We start from the raw sequence: 18,507 nt of genomic DNA on the forward strand, positions 1-18,507 counted from the left end.
TTTCTACTGTTCTTTTAGGTTATTTCAGTTAATCCGGACTTTTGTTAAACCGGTCAACTTATCCTCCCCATTAGTATGGATTAACGAGGTTTTACTGTATTACAAATAAAGAGAAGGTGTAGTTGCCTGTGTGAAAAAAAAATAACTCCTATGCTGAACAACACATCATCTTTCCACTTGCAAAACTTCTAATACAGGGTGATTCATAATTCCCTCTGGGTTTCAAACATTTATAGTTCAAGAATTATAACACACAGCAAAAACGTGCATATCAGAATCTCTCCAAGTTTGGTGCGTACCTTACAGGTGACGTGGCTGTCAAAAATTCCGAAATCAAGTTCCTGCCACACACACATTCCAACATATCGTTTTGCATCACACAGGCAGCCAGCCAGTGTCTCCTTGAACTTGTACCAAGCACAAATTGTTATCTGTAGGTGCTTCTGTTTGAAATATGAAATCTCTGTTGTACCACCACAAGACTCACATTTTGTCAATTCCAAGTTGCAGAATGATTTGTGTTTACCAGTGCATGCCATATATGCGTTATCAGCAGTATACTGCCACCTAGTGGCTAAATCTACAATTATGTGATGGGGTCTATTAAGAGTGCAAACTTGGAGAGATTCTTATGTACTGATATGTACCTTTTTGCATTAATATTATTGCATGTGCCTTTTTTGTACTGTTGTAAATTTGTTACAGTATCCAGTGACGTGTAAATCACTGTTCAATATTTTTCATTATGCATAATTAATTTTGATATTGCTTATGTAAGGCGAGCGATTTAGTTTTGTCATTTGAATAGTTCATAAGTATCTGTTGTGAAAATGAAATTCAAGCAAGATGACGAGAGTTGGGGGACAGGTTCTGGGTCATGGAAATGATCGTCAACAAGGTTCATTCTTTACGTTGCACCTTTACGAATATCGACCTTATGAAATATCTCCGTTTCCAGTCGGCGGATCTACACAAAATTTGGACAACCGAAGCGGCACCTTATAAATGATATCTGGATTTAATTTCATTGAGATTAACTGAGTATCCACGACGTAAGGATGAATTGGTTTTTAATAGGCGATTCATGGACCACCTACGAAACCCAAAGACTGACGCCAGAGAGGCGAGGATTTAATCCTCCTGCACTTGCTTGAAGACACATCTTGATCACGTTGAAACACAATAGGCTCAAGGTGAATGTACCTTCCTGGAAGAGAAGCAACACTCATCTTAACGATTTCCCAACTTAAATTTTCGAATCTGGTATAAAACTGCGGGACTCCGAATTTTCAACACAGTTTGTTGCGAATTTCGTTCCGAGAGCGCCTCTATGCTGGAGCTACGTCTACAGTAGACATTTTTTTTTTTCGAGGACCATCAGCCTGTGGCTATCACTGACTCGTGATATGTGTACTTACATCACTCACTAGAGGACGTCGAAGTAAGACGGTGGTTCAGTGAGATCATACGCTGTTACTTTGTTTTGTAAAAAAAGGACTATCAAAAACTATGGCCGACTAGATGGATAAGAGAAGAAGGGACATCAGGTTCCCGAGGGCACTGCCACTATCAGCCGACGCCAATAACATCGATGTACCATGCCATGGAAGCCAGCCATCGCCGACGGCAAACTCCATTCACCACGACGCTACAGCCCGAACATCCAACGCCCAACTGTAACGACGGTGAGATGGCTCGATGCCCAAGAGAGAGAATTAGAGAATTCCAAACCGACGACGAGAGAGAGGATTCCATACTGACGCCCAGCGCTCAAGAGGATTCTGAACCGACGTTTGAGAGAGGAAACAGTGGACCAGAGAGAGAGATGCCCGAGAACAACTATAGGGACGCACGTGTGAAAGCGACAAGTCAAGAGCGCAACCCGAGGAACAAAAGTGCCAAGTATGACCGACGAACACCCATCGCCGCGGTTGCTAACTGAAGGAACATTTTGCACCACAATAAAACCAAGTGTGATTAACCATGCCAAGGAAAGATGCAACATCCGACGATGTAGCAGAGCCTGGTATAGTATTCCTATGTCGATTCTAATCCACGTGCGAATGTATTGTTTTTCTGCCAACGCCTTACCACAAAGGCCAAAATCATATTGATCTGTGATTCTCAACGTGACTCAGGAGTCCAAACCTAACTTTTGTGTCTTGAATTTCATTCATTGTTATAAAATAGGCCGTTTCATGTTTAGCCATAATCTTTTAATTGTCTGCATTTAAAGATAAAGCTCATTTTATTATGTTAATTTTCATGTAACTTGTGAAAGTGTGCTCCATTGTAGTGTAACTAACCACCCAGTCGTTTTAATAACTTATCGAAGGTCGAATGTTTAGTCTTTTATTTGTTGAATATGTATGTTAAATTCCTCAGGTCGTGCAAGTGAGGTATTCTCTATTGTATAGTGATATTGTAATTTTTGCTCTCGCCAATGGTTAATTGAAGTATCCCGGCAGCTGGAGCCTAATTAGGTATTGCATCACTCTGTAGAGGTGTAATTGTTTTCAAAGGACGAAAGAGGCTTGTTGTAATACTCTCGACCGAGAAATTTGGTAAATGTCATACTTGCGGTATAGATGTGTATGTTCATGTGAACAAAAGGTTCAACCACGGCAACACATCATTCTGATAATTGTTTTTCGAGGGCTGGCTCGTATTGATCGTACCGAGCACAGGAGTAAATATTAACGACTTAATTCAATGTCATCTTAAACAAAAGAAAGAGTACGTTGATGGAATACGAATCTTCTACGTGTATTTTTAATGTTGAGATATCCCATGAGAATGAATGACAGAGTGAATGAAAGAATGAGTCAGTGGGACCTTTGAATTTGATTTTAAAATTGTGAAAGCGTCAGCACTTAGGCTATTTTGCTCCCGTCACATTATACGGGGGCCAGCCCCTTATCATTACAAAGAACAACTCTTAACGTTGCAGAATTAAAAATCTTAAAATGTTCTGACTTCTGTTAAAAGCTGAGGCTGTAAAGGTGCACACATAAGGACAAAAGAACAGGACAATACAAACAAAATTATACTGGCCATAGGGCCAGTCGCCAGAGCCTCGTTAGTCTTCAGTCCAGGGTGTACTAACGTGGAAGTGAGGTTGACATTTGGGTGTACTACGTGGAAGGAGCACCCCTTACACCCCAGTCAGTGGGACCTGTATTATGTTTGTTGTTTAAATAATTTTTGATTCCAATACATGTATTTTTACCGTTTGTATGAGTTGTCATTTATGTTTACAGGTACCAGGTGTATCAGGTACAATGCTATTTGGTATTTTATTATTAGAGCCAACAGGTCGCAGGTAAAATTAGAGTGTTATTTATCAAGGTATTGTATCCCCATTCCCGCATTGAAAGGGTAACAGTGACGGTGGTGTTAAATTATAGTTCTTGCACTATAAACATTCGAAACCCTTGAGGGAATTATGAACCATCCTGTATTTTTAAATAACAATGGCTGCATGGTTTAAAACCAGGTGGAGAACTGCATATTTCCAAGTATGCCACACCCTCCTCCTACTACTAAATCTCATGGAACAATCCAAAGATGACCAGATCATAAAATGAGGTACAGGATGCTCCCACCTATTACATTATGTCACTTTTCAGGACAATATGTAACAGCTTTGGCAATGGTAAAAATATCAAGAAAGAATATGTTCTGGTTCATCATATAAGGATGCTGAGGCTATATCCCTTGCTTTAGCCTAACACCCGGACTCTTTTTGGTGGGGGAGAATCGTAATTATGAACTGCTACCTAAAATTTCATATCTAAGTAACTGACTTTAAGTTGCCAATCATGCACTGATTTGTAATAGCATGCTTATAAAGGATCTATGTTTTAGAAACTAAGAGGAACTTCTGAAAAATACTGGTTTCTGCATACTTGAATTGAGCTCATCATCTTAACTTTCTGAACACAAAAAATGTCTGAATAAAGCAAAACAAACAAATATGCCTTGTCTGTAGCAAATGTCACCACTGTAAATAAAATTAAATATTTTGGAAACTAAGAAGAGTAGAGTTGCAATTCATACCTCACATTTATATCAGACTATAAAGCCACATTTATAAACGGCGCTTATGTTTCATCAATTAGAAAAAAAGTTTATGAAAAATTAACTCTATCCATCCTAGACAACACTAATAGGACTGGAAAAGGTAAGCAAATATTGGCTGCTATACACCTCTCTTACAAATAAGTACTTGCTACTTTTACTTTCCGAGAGAAAATGTTCAAAAGAAATACATGCCTCCTAGTTCCTTTCAGTATATTAAAGTTTCATTGCGTTGTTCAGCACACACAGCTGCAAGCAATCCTTGAGGAGCTTGTTTGACATTTTGTCATAAATCTACTTTGGGGAATGGTTCTTGGCTGCCCTTAGCATTAGCCATTTTTTCCCTTTCTTTCTATCTTTTATTTATTTTTATTTTGATTGGCTTTATTTTACTTTGCTTTTTGTGCCACTTTTCGCTAATTTGCGAAGATGGAGATGAGTGATGACATGAAACTGATGAATGGACACTCACAAACATCCATGCCCAGGCCGGGATTCAAACCTGGGACCCCTGGCATCGTAGTGCAGTGCTAACCACTCTGCCAAGGGGGGAGGGGGGGTGGAGCTTTTCTTTCTTTCTGACAATGTTTAAATATATGGTAGTGAAAGTTACTTTTTGACACCACATTTCAAAATACGAGTAATGAACTAGCAACATTACACTACCCAAAGGAAGGATTTGATTTCTCATTGTGAAACAAGGAAACTATAGGTTTCAATTTCAGTGATGTGTATATAAAATAAAATGTAAAAATAATGTTATTTACAGCTCATGTAAAAAAATATTAAATTCTTAAAACTTACCTGTAAAGTATAAACTCTGGTGAGACCTAAAGACTTCTCGATACCATCTGGCAAGTAGGGATCATAAAAAATTACATTGAAGCCAAATGCTTTTGCTCGTAATGCCACAGCGGACCCAATACGACCTGAAAATATAACCATTTACAGATATAACACAACATGCACTTATGTTAATTATAACAAACAACTGTTACATTGTGAAAATATTCAAATAAAATTAATTTTCAAACCTTCTTAATCTTTCAAATCTTGTTCATTGCAACATGTATGCACAATTACTAGTTAAAAACAATACTAAAAATAGTATAAAATTAGTTTAAAAAACTACTTACGTTAGTGAATATGCAATTGTTGAATGACGTTTCAGGGTAAACTGCCCCCTTCATCAGGTTCACAATTCTTTCTAAGCACTAAAACATAATGCTGCATTGTAAAGTGTAATATGAGGATTAGGTAGAGGGTTGGGTTAAAAACACTTAAAAACTGTCCTTGACATATTTCAAAAACCTCACTATTTAAAAGACCCAATAAAGCTGAAAACACATGTATCCATTAAGATCCCTTAGAAACGGGAACTCATAAAAAAGTTAAAAACATGCACGATAGCACGGCTGGCACTGGTGAAACAACTACAATCGGAGAAGAGGTGAAAGCTATTTTCCCTCTATCCCATTCCTACTCTTCCCTCCATTTACGTCACCAATTAAGCGCGAACTCACGTTCTACACTGGCAGCTCTGACGACTTCCGGAGTAACATGGAATCCAATGTTAGGTTCTCTTTTCGTTGCTTTATCCCACTTTTTGAAAAGCCTCACCCATCCCTCTTCCAAATTACCATCATCCCGATTAAGTTTTACGTTCCTCCCCACGCAAATATTTGCAGCCTCGTAAATATTTATTTTCCATTTATTCCCTTCTTTTCTGATAATGTGTTTTTAACCCAACCCTCTACCTAATCCTCATATTACACTTTACAATGCAGCATTACGTTTTAGTGATTAGAAAGAATTGTGAACCTGATGAAGGGGGACAGTTTTACCCTGAAACGTCGTTCTCCAACAATTGCATACTCACTTACGTAAGTAGTTTTTAAACTAATTTTATACTATTTTTAGTATTGTTTATATTATATAGTGAGTAATACGCACCCAGCCACAATATGTTATAATTACTAGTTCTTCCCTTGTATAACTTGTTTAAATGTTCCAACATAGAAAGGTCCTGCTTTGAATAACTTTAGAAATATTGATAACGAGTTAGGTTGAGATGCTGCAAATCCCCGGAGACGTCAATGGAAATAGTCAATATTTTCTGAATTTTAATCCTGAAATAGAACCATCAAAGTTTCTGTGCAAGTTCTGACAAAATATCATAAGTAACTCCTATATCCATGAATGTTCAGAGCAGCTAACCAATTTAATCTTTCTTCAGAAATAGCATTTTGAAGGCAGATCCTCAACCACCTCAACACTGAGAATCATTTCTCATATGAATACATTGCCACCGAGATTGTACACAACATACACAGGAGTGTGTTTACAGAGGAAAATATAGCTTCACTGCACACACCAAAATCTTCAAGATACCAAAGTTTCATTTCACTTAAAGTGGTACTCTCATTACACTATAATGTCTTGAGCAGATGGTTCATCTGATTCATTCTTTTCTCTATTTCCATACATTCCACCGAGTTACACACTCCTAAGTGAATCATTGCAAACATTGTAGGAAAAAGAAGGTGGTGGAATAATTCCTTCAGTTCTCATTCCAAAGGAACAACAGATCATTCTTGAGAAATCTTTACCAGTGACAAAGGCTAGACAAGTAATGAAAATCAATTCCCAAGTTATATTCTGTCAGGTTTCATCAGATACTATCATGGGCAAAATTGCTGCATGAACATGTTACAAGCTATCTGAGTAAAGAAACAGGAGAGAACTAATTGTTTATGTGTTATCCTGCTCAGTTCATTTCATCATCAACTGTTATATTCAGTTGGGGAAAGAAGTCTTTTCATCACTGCAGGAATTGGATGTTCTACAAAAACATAACTGAAGGCACATCGAATGAAAGGCAGTTGTTTTACATAGAAATTTCAATTTTATTCACAGATTTCCAACAATATCCTCAACAATAAAGTTTTTCTGCAAGTTATTGACAATTAAATATATTTTTTGTGGCTTAACATTGTGATGTCCAATGTACAAAGAATTATTACTTAGAATAGAAAAAATGTTGCATAAAGGTAAATATTTAAAGAAAATGTTGTTAATTCACCAGTAAAAGGTAAAGTGCTCCCCTGTGCATAGCACCATGCCATGAAGGCATATAGGGGGTGTGGGGTAACGCCCCACACTTTCTTGATCCGGTCGTGAGTGATCAGTAAATGATGAAAGCTCAAAAGGGTAGAGGCATTCAGCGAAAGCTCAAAAGAGCAGAGGGATTCAGAACTTTAAGGAAAATCAGTCCAAACAATTTCAGAAATGATGTGTTACAATCTAGTAGGGATGGGGTGATATGAAATTTTGGCTGATACCGATAAAGTACTGATATAAAATTTACTGATACCAATATTCTGCCGATTCGATATAAAATTAGAAATGGTACTTGAAAAACCTGAAAGGTTCACTGACCTCCTTAATAAATGTGTGTTTCAAGGTGACTGCAGTGCAAAATAAATTGCATATTTAGACATTTACTTTCTTTAGAAAGTAGGGCATGGAGATTATCCATAAAAATTACAACAAAATGGAAGAACTTTGCACTAAATTATCAGATATTTATCGTTATATTGGATCGGTAAATTTCCCTAATTCACCCTAGTCACACGTGGTCATGTATTTGTGCACGAATATGAAGTATACTTTGAGAAATGTTCTGAAATATGAAAATAATATGTAAATATAACTAAAATATGTAAAATATGAGCCAAAAACCTAATATATCTAAAAAATACGGAAAATAAAAACTGAATTTTTTGAGTCTACATGCCATGAAGCACAAAGATAATACAAAATATAAATGATTTCAGCTTCATACATAAATATGTATTTACATATAAATCCCTTCCCTGTTAATCAGTATCAGCTGATATAGGCATACTGGTGTGTTGGTTTGTTGGTAAAATTACAAATCTGATAAAGCTATAAATATCTCACAATTTAGTGCAATATTGTGACATTTTTTTTATAATTCTTATGGATATAAATATATAATCTCCATTCAGTACTAGTTTTAAAGTAAATGTCTAAATATACAGATTATTTTTTTTTCATTGCAAAAGTTTGGTTCATCTGGTAACATACATTTATAAAAGAAGTCAATGAACCATTTGGAATATTACATCAGGTTGGTAGAATATCAGTTATTGGTATTGGTAAATTTTATATCAGTACATCATTGGTATCAGCCAACATTTCATATCAGCCGCGGTGGCTCAGTCGGTAACGCATCTGACTACCATGCTAAAGGTCCTGGGTTCGATCCCCGGCCGGTTCAAATCCGGGAACTTTTCTAACGGTGGAAGCGGCCCCGGCGCTCACCCTGCGTCGAATAACATGGGTACCTGGGGGAAACCCTGGGGGGTAAAGGCAGTCAGGGGCGTGATGCTGATCACATCACCCCCACTCACGACCGGATCAAGAAAGTGTGGGGCATTACCCCCACACCCCCTATACGCCTTCATGGCGTGGTGATATGCACAGGGGAACACTTTACCTTTTTTTTACCTTTACCATCCCTAGTAAGGATAATCCATAGTCCCTTTGGAATGAATGCACATACGGGGTGTTGAAGTAGTGCACCCATACATTATCAATCTTGACCTTGCTCCCAGAGAGATATGTCATGCAGGGCTATCAAAAAACTTCTCCCCGAGATCACCCTACTGATTGACTGCATATATTAACAAGCATACTAGGAGAAAAAAGAGACAAAAAATGCAGACATGTGAAGAATTATCAGGAAAAGAAGTAATTAACAAGTCTTACCAAGGCCTACGATGCCAAGTGTGTCCCCTCGTATTCTTGCACACCCCTGGGCAGCTTCACGTACTTGTTCTGGACCAGTGAACTTTTTCCCTTCACGAACCATATTGGCCAGCCAGTAGGTACGTCGATATAGGTTCAGGATGAGGCAGAGTGTAGTGTCTGCTACTTCTTCTACTCCGTAGCCTGGTACGTTACATACCGCTATTCCTAGTTCTCCCGCAGCCTGTTGTAAAAAGAAGGTGGTCATATTAGAAGTTGCAAAACTGCATGTCTTTGGTAGTTTTAAATTTATTTAAACTCTGCTCTTCCTAAGGTTCTGTCTCTGTTAACATTATGTTCTTTTCCAATTGAGGTACAGTTTTGCATACATGTGCATTTATTTCAAATCTGCTAAAATGTACTTGCATATTGAAAGAAAAAAAACAACTTCAAATGTGTTCAGGAGTACGCATTTCTCATGATGCAAGCAGATCTAAATGTCAATTAAGGGGGTTCTAAAGCCATGTTAAAGCATAGGCTCAAATTTCAATGGATAAACTTACAACTAATATAGAATCGGTAAGGAAAAAAATTTCCGATATAAAAGACTATTTTAACTAGCCTTATAATTTTGTTACGATTGAAGGTATATAAGTAAATAACAGAAAATAAAAGGTCTCTGTCATGTTCAAACTTCTGCATACAGATGGCACTGAAGTGGTAGTTTTGTCAATATCGGTGCATTTTTTTTTCTTTTATGACTAGTATGGAAGATTTCGTGGTGAAACAAAGGAAAGTAGTGTTTATCATTAAAATTTTTGAAGTGGAATTTCGTCGCAATATACTCCGTGGTGCAGATTTTAGCCAACACTGTTGCCGAGATCTCACTCCGTGTTTTCTAACGATATGATCAATGTGAGTGCTTCAAAATCGTGAAAGTTAAACCAAGTTACCAGAGAATAACGAATCCAGTAAATGTTGGAAGAAGGAAACTTCGGAAAAAACTCAAAGGTAAGTCTTATATTTAAATTCTTGTTGCATAATCCATCAAAAGCAAAATGTTTGCAATATGCAAGAGTGATGCAGAATGTATTATTTATTTATATGTTAAGGAAATACCTTCCGATATAATTTGTGAGAATATCGCTTCAACTTGTCTACCTTTTCAACGCAGCACGCAATTTTCATTACAAACTAAGTTGATAATTCTTTGCAATTGTAAAATCAGAAGAGAATGTTATTTTAAATTAGGCAAAATGCAGATAATTACAGTTTTGTGATTATTACTAGAGCATGAAATACCTTGATATAGATTATATTCTGGCATTAAATCGATATTGCACAAAATGCTCTACTATCGTTCCTTTGATTTTATTTTTATATTTCACTGGTGCTATTCAAATGTATGTACATCGGAATTTGTATTACAAATCAGTCATTCACTATAGTTTCACTTTGCCCTTGTACATGGTTGGAACGAGTCATTTCTGACCTGTTTTGAACAAGATTTTTCTCCTTTTTGTTTTTGAAACTTGAATACGGTTCATAAAGCTCGTAAATGCATTAAGTAGGTTAAGTTAAGTTAGATTGGATTGGAATAGATTTAATGTGAGTTCTGTACAGCGTTATGTTATCTTCTTTCACAGAATCACGTCAGAAACCGGTTTTGTAAGCTGTATAAAACTCTTCGGTTTTCTCCTTTCATAATTTTGAACGTCTTGTAATGGTAGTGCAGCATTTCCAATAAGTTCATGCTTTATGTATTTAAAGTGTAAAAGTACACCCTAACAACTAAAAGAGTAAAGTCCTAACCATCTACCAAACAATAGTTTGTGTGTTTAAGAGTATAGATTAGTAAAGATTATTAGTTCACATATTTTACAAGTGCAAGGCCAATCATTTATTTGTGGGTCAGATTGATTCATTTTCATAGAAATCATAATTTGTCCTCATTATGTTACAAATATTAGATTCAATAACGTACTGAACTGTAAAGAAAGATCTGAGTGACTGAAGTGAGCCGATACCATGAATAAAACCTTTAATAGCTCATGTTATAACAGGACCACTTCCTTAACCATTATGGTGCAGTTTAGACCAATTATATTCACATCCACTTACACAACATCTCTAAGTTTTTATTTTATTATTAATTCAACTTGTCTGAGGTTGTAAGAATGTAATGTAAATGATTCTTTTTTCATCTTTGTTCAGTTCATAGTCTCATACACCATATTAACAAAATTTTTATTTGTTCATTTTGCAGATGAACATTTGAGAATCTATTTGACGTGTTTTCTAAGAATACCTTGAAATTTGTAAAAATGACAACAGATTTGACTAACAATGGCAAACCAATACCGTGGAAGTTTGTGAATATGCTTCTATGGAATCCAAATCGTCGGGATTGTTTGAACTGTACACAATTTGCAGATACAAGGTTGAATGGTGATGGTTTATAAGAAATCAAGAGTCCAAAATATACTCAAGAAATGATGTTGCAAGACTTCTTAATATCTGGTTGCAAGTAGTCAGCAATTGGGAACGGTATATTAGAGAAACTGAAACTAATGGGAATGGTATAACTTGTTTGTCAAGTTATAGCACACATTCCTTGAAATTTTTGTTAGTTCCAATTTTTGACGGTATTTGCCCAAAATCTTAGGATATTCATTGCTTTCTGAATGGGATGATGATTCCAAGACAGGAAGAAGCATACATATCTATGAGAGAACGACATAATGTTTTGCAGGATGAGAAAGAAGGAGAATGAAGTTACATTGAAACAAAAATGTTAATGTGAATTTATACGTATATCCCGAATATATAGTTTTAGTAGTCCCTTCATGCAAAGATTTTTGAATGATTTGAATTTTATTCTAATGGTAATTATTACCATATTGTATCTTAGAAAACTTCTCTCACAATTCTCATCTGAGTAATGCTGAACTCTAAGATATCAACAGTGTTCGGATTACTATTACTTTATTCTAGATTAGTTATATCTCGTAAGACGTGGTTCAGAACATGAAATGCAAGCATGCTATTAATTTCATCACAGATGACCACCAACAACTTGGCATTAGTTTCATATATAGCCTAATTATAACTGCCGGTCTCAGTGTTGGAGTGGTTAGAACAGCGCATTACGACGCTAGGAGTCTGGTTCGAATCCCAGCATGGGTATCCTTTGTATGTCATCCTTTATAAGTTTCATCATATTATCACTCATTCTCATCTTTGCGATTAGACAAAAATGGCAGAAAAGCGTTGGAAAATAAACTAAATCAATCAACCATATAATTATAACTAAGTTAATATACTTTATATGTAAATACAGACGCAATAAAATCCACATCTTTTACTTCAAGATGAAAAAATATTTTATTGCGCAAACAATATATTATTCACTGTGGTATACCAATGAGGATTGTTGGAGATTACATAGCCTTATGTCGACATTATTCTAATTAAAATACGCTTGGATTTGTTACATTCTGGTTATTGGCAATAAATACAGTGCTCAAAAAACGTTTGCATATTATGATTGCATGCGGTTTGAGTCACGATATCCCCAAAAGGTATACAATGTTCATTATGTGAGCAATGACAGACAGAAACCGACAATGCCCCAAGTGAGTTCGGTATTCAGCAGATAGAGGGCAGCAGTTGGCACATGATCCCTGAGCAGATTTTGAAAGCAGCTCAATGGGAGGCATTGTCCGTGTCTTATCCGCTCTTGTGAGTTGGAAACTGCACAGAGAGCGGGTGGAAAATGAAGGGCAACATGCCTCGAGCAAATATTTCTGCTACGAACCGCATTCGAATTGTAACACTGCTGCAAGAGGGATATCGCCAAGTGGATGTCGCTGCCCATGTTGGAGTGAGCCAAAGTGATGTCTCTCGAGTGTGGAAAAAGTTCAGGGAGACACAATCAGTTACTGATCGACCAAGGATAGGGTGGCCATGCAAAACAACATGCAGGGAAGATCGGTATGTGGTGATTTCGGCACGTTGTAGACCCACTGCAACTGCTACCAGTTTGTGGCAGGATCTGCGGAGGGCCTCAGGAGTGAATGTTTCCAATCAGACAGTGCGGAATCGACTTCATGAGGAAGGATCGACATCAAGAAGACCCATACCCAAGGTTCCTCTGAAACCACACCATAAGAGAGACCGTGTAAGGTGGGCAACAATGCACAGCAAATGGAGTCAGGAACAGGAGCACATGCTCTTTACAGATGAGGTCACCATCAGTTTGCACTCGTTAAGCAAAAGCATAAGGGTTTGGAGACAATCAGAGGAGAGATTGAACAAGCCCTTCATCCAGGAATGTCACCAGCAGCAGAAGGGGCTCCATCATGTTTGGTCAACGTATGCCCCTAATTCCTCTCCAGGGTCACATGACTGGTCTGATGTACAGAAACACTATTCTCGAACCCATGGTAGCAGGTTTCTCTACAACTGTGGGGGATGGCTTCACACTGGTGGATGATAACACTCGACCACATCGAGCCAGAGTGGTTCAAGAGTTCCTTGATATGCATGGCATTCGACACATGGTGTGGCCGGCGTATTCTCCAGACATGAACTGTGTGGAACATGCATGGGGACATCTGAAGCGAGCAATTGTCAGCCGCGAAAATCCTCCTGTGAACAAGGTGCAATTGCAGGAGGCTGCCATTCAAGAGTGGGACAGTCTTCCTCAGGAAAAGTTGAATGCTCTTATCCTTAGCATGCCCTGTCGTGTTCAAGCATGCCTTCGGGCTCGGGGTGGCTATACATGGTACTGAACTCCCAACTGTGGATCCCAAGCATGCCTGCGAGCCGTAGGTACACGGTATTGCACTGCCTTTCTTTTGTGTTTCGCATCCCACATTTTCAATCTTGTGCTTCTGGTGTGATTTTGTTTCTTCTGCATGGCTGCACTGTTTTCTTTCTGTTTGTATGTCTCCCCCTGTACTCTTGAATATAATTCCATGTATCTAGTACAATAAAATGATCACAAACCCTGAATATGCAAAACTTTTTTTGAGCACTGTAAGATTGTTCTCATGGTCGCACAATTTCAATAATCACTAATTCATCCATTCTTTCAGGCGAGCATATGATTCAACAAATTGTACACTTCTGTTCAGATCAAGTGGAACATACTTCAACTGTTCCAACCCTAAAAAGAGTGACACTTTATGTGAGCAGGAGTGTACAACTAACTTTCAATTTAGTTACTAGTTAGGTGGAAAAATAACTGAATTTCAGGTACTAATTTCATAAAGTAAATAGTTTACAGTTACTGTTTTTGAAAATGTTACTGTTACTTCCAAAGACAGCTGCAGAACAAACCAGTATTTATTTATTTATTTATTTAATAGAAGATTCCAAATACAGCGTTAGCCATTTTACATTGGAACGTTGGTGAAGAACTGTGAAACAGGACTTTGGACATTGTGTGGAGGCAACATGTGTAAAATTGTACTTGAGTATTATGAAACGAACAAATAATCATTCTGCTGCTCGTTTACCTTTATTCCACAACCATCAGACACCAAGCCACATAGCCCCTACTTTGATTTGTGCTCGGAAGGAAACTATACCTCTTGTCCTTAAGGTTCGGCTGGACCTTTGGCAAATGCCAGGACCACTGTTTTCAAAATTTTCATATCCTCTCGAAAAGCCACTATGAAATTCCAAAATTTGAAAAATTACGTAAGCTTAAAATTCCCTCCAGGTCATTCAGGTAAATCTTCATGTGGTTTGCTTCTGCTGTTGTCGGGATATTATCAATAGTTTAATAGACTTACGCAGCTAAAAAACTATTGAGAAAATCTATGTAACAGTGAAAACAAACCACATGAAAGTTCACATGAATGTTCTAGCAGGAATTCTAAGCATATGTACTTTTTCAGATTTTGGAATATCAGTGATTTTTTGAAGGAGATGAAAATTCGGAAATAGTTGCCCTGGCGTCAAGCAAAGATCCAGCAAAGCCTTAACAAACAGGATACTGGATCTTTTGAATAAAACAGCACCTACGTATTTAAAAAGAGGGGGGGGGGGGGGCATGGAGTTGTTACTTAGAGCACATGATTTGTAGAAAAATCATACGTCTGTAGTAGGTTCGATCCCCACCAATGGCAAAAAAGAAATGTGTGCACCTGAAGATTAGAGAAGAGGTGCTCTCTTAAAATACAGTGCTGTTTTGTATAGTTTAAAACACTATACAATAGATAATGTTCAATTAACATTGCATGCTAATTCATCAAATGTTACTACTTGTGTTCATGTTAAAATTATTCTTATCTTTAAAATTGGATGTCATTTCCAATGTGCTAGTCCTTGATTTGTGCCGAGAGTTGGGATTATTTTGTAGGATCTCTTAAGATTCTCTAATAACACATCAGAGCTGTACATTTGTGTAACATAATAATGCTGTTGATGTTATGTTCTACTGCATTGGTAATTGAGAGAAGCCTGAGCGCACTGAAATATTGGCACAATAAGCAAAACAACAACAACAAAAAATTAACTAATGCTTCCCAGGATTGTGCACACAAGACTCCTGGCACAAGCAGGAACCAAAAATTCAGTTCATACCCGGAAACATCCAATACTTGCTTCTCCAACCAATGAGATATCAAGCCAATATCTGGCTCAACCACCACCACTTATGTATATCACAAGCACATCACAAACAGTCCATTCCAATGTCAACAATTGCTCAAAATAAACCAAATATCCTGTGTGTTGGATATGGAAATATAATGATAGCAGACACAGAGAAATAATCTGAGGAAATGGAATTGTAGAGAATACTGGTATTAACAGCTTAAGATTGTGGATTTTACAAGTAAAAGGTGAATATTAATCTGAAAATGTGCATGTAAACTTATTCATAGCATAGGTATATAAATTGCTTACCTTTACGTCAATGTTATCTACACCACTGCCGATTCGGACTATGATTCGCAATGTTTTAAACTTCTCTAGATCTTCCTTCGTCAAAATGATAGTGTGCCACATCAGAGCTCCAACTGCTTCATTGAGGACCTGAATGAAATAAAAAAGAAGTGGATTAAAATTCTATACAATAATATTCCATCATTATTATTTTTAAATATAGGTATATAGTCATCATATTTAAAGAAAAAAGCATACATGTATTGGATTTGTATATGCACATTTAGCTGGGCGAGAAGCAAAAAGACCAAAACTTGATGTCACTGACATGTACACAGTTCTTGAATTCAAGAAAATATCCTTACTGTGCATCAGATGGTTAAAAATCACAGTATTACTTCATGTAAACATTGATTGAAGAGAATTCAGCTACATGTGAAAAAATAGAATACAGAATATTACTGAATGTGAATATTAATTTCATTGGGCAATATCAACTTCTACCACTGCTATGCATTGGTTTTCTCCATTGGAATTCATTATCATATTGTCATCATGAAGCTAGAAATCTCATTGGCATCCTTGACCAAAAAAGAGCACAACCACTATTTTCACCTAGAGAGACAGTAAATCCAAACATTACAACACTCATATTTTGAAAACATATAACTGGATGCAGTAGCGTACGCAGGATTTCATCAAGGGGGGTGTTATTTCGAAAACTTTCTACAAATTCACATTACCATTGTTTTATTATACTTTAATTAATAATAATAATAATAAATTAATTAATAATTCTTATAATTAATTAATTAGTTTAATTACTACTAATGCAGCTGCTATTTATGAAAGAAATAGAACAAAATTACATTTATTTTGTTTCACAATAATTCTCTAGTCAACGGTTATTTGTATATGATAAGTGAGACATTTTAAGTGTGAAGAAAATCCATAAAAACAAGCAAATATATTAAATTTATTGAAATAATCGAAATATGAAACTCATTCAAGGAGCCGCGCTGGTCTAATCTGACAACTTCGTAGGATATCCGGGTTCGAATTCCAACACATTTATCATTTCTAGGTGATTCACAAAGGACTTCTTCAACATTATTTAATGATGTGGATGTAGACTCAGCATCACTGAGAGTTCACAAGGGGATGTGAAATCAGTAAAGGGAAGAACGTTTGCAATAAGGACGAAGCAAGGTATTTTCACAATTCTCATGAGAGTCACTGCGCGACTTTTTGCAAAAAAAATTGCAAAATTGAACTTTGCGGCCGCTTAGATTGTGTTTGGAATGTTGTGTTTTTCTTCATGCTGCATGGGAATAATAATTCAAATTATTATTATTATTATTATTATTACTGTCGCAGATCTTTGACTGCGATAAATTAGCCATTTTTAATTTTTTTCTACAGCATTTTCCATAATATTTCAAAAGCTCAAGGGGGGGGTTTAAACCCGGTAACCCCCCCCTTGCGTACGCCACTGACTGGATGCACTGGCAATGCCATTTGACTACATCAAACAAAGTGATGATAATGGATTATAAAATTGGTGTGTGACAATCACAACCACTGATTAAAAATAGATGAAGACAAATTTTCAACAATACCAGGTATCACATTCGCGAAATTTACACAAATAAACATAAAAAAATATTTAAGCAGATTTAACTATTATTGGTGGTAGTGGTCATGTAGAGCCACAGTAGGGTGTCTTGACTACCATGCAAGAGACTCAGGTTTGATCTCTGATAAGAGATAATCGGGATTTTTTTCCACCTGTTCAAGTGGCTTGGGGCATCTACGCAGCATCGCATGAAGCGGGTACCTGGAGGAAACTCTGGGTGGTAAAGGCAGCCAGGGGCTACATCAGCCCCACCTTTGGCCGTGATCAAGAAAGTGAGGGGCCTTAACTCCACACCTCTACATGTCTTCATGGCATGATGCTAAGCACAGGGGAGCAATTTACTCTGTACATAATAGTCCTGTTAACTATTATGGCGGAAAACATTATTGACCTCAAGATATGCATGGAGTACTAATAAATGTACAGTTTCTAATTTCAATCTGTCAAAAATCTATCAACTTTCAGCATGAATGTGGTAAAAAAAAACTTTGTCCTGGCCAATCAAATAAATATTTTTTACCTACATCTGCTAAAAATAGGAATCTTTTCCACGGAGAGTTTAGTTTTGAAATTTCAATGATTGATTCAAGAGATTTTTAAAACTTTTCCAAAATAAGCAAAAGAGTTTATCTTGATCAAATTCAAAACTTCAAAAAGCAACAAACTGTAAAAACATCAAGACATGAAGTACAGCTCCTTATGTTTGATTCATTTGGTTTATTTTACTTTGACTTTCTGCTACTTTTGGCTAATCGCAAAGATGAAGAGTGATAAAATTGGTGAATGGACACTTGTGAAAACATATCCCGGAACCCTAGTATTGCATCATGCTGTGCTAACAACTTCATAACAGAGGTCGGCTCCCTTACAGTTGAACCACATAGATATGTTCCTACTGATACCCTCCACTACAAAGAGAAAAAGGTGCAACAGCTTGGTCCACGTGGATGCTCTTTAACTGAAGGCTACAGAATGAACATTTGTTATTTCTGCAATGCTGCCAATATTTTGGAAACTTTGACATTTCACAACTTTGAATATACGAGGTATAATATGTCATAATAATTACTGGCAGAACAGTTAACTTCAAAAATCCCTCATGCATACACACAAATTTCCAG

At 36.8% G+C, this 18,507-nt stretch overlaps 1 protein-coding gene across 3 annotated transcripts in view; it reads right to left on the reverse strand.

The window, feature by feature from the left end:
• Window positions 1–18,507, reverse strand: part of CtBP (C-terminal binding protein) — a 111,842-nt gene that overhangs the window by 22,655 nt on the left and 70,680 nt on the right. For all 3 annotated transcript variants that reach the window (XM_083126915.1, XM_083126918.1, XM_083126917.1), the window contains exons 3-5: window positions 15,772–15,900; window positions 8,875–9,097; window positions 4,885–5,009 (exon numbers count right to left, since the gene is read on the reverse strand). In XM_083126915.1, coding sequence (XP_082983041.1) covers window positions 4,885–5,009; window positions 8,875–9,097; window positions 15,772–15,900 — 477 coding nt within the window. The remainder of the gene's footprint in view (window positions 1–4,884; window positions 5,010–8,874; window positions 9,098–15,771; window positions 15,901–18,507) is intronic.

Source organism: Lepisma saccharinum, chromosome 8, assembly GCF_977018435.1.
Source record: "Lepisma saccharinum chromosome 8, izLepSacc3.1, whole genome shotgun sequence".
Taxonomy (NCBI): domain Eukaryota; kingdom Metazoa; phylum Arthropoda; class Insecta; order Zygentoma; family Lepismatidae; genus Lepisma; species Lepisma saccharinum.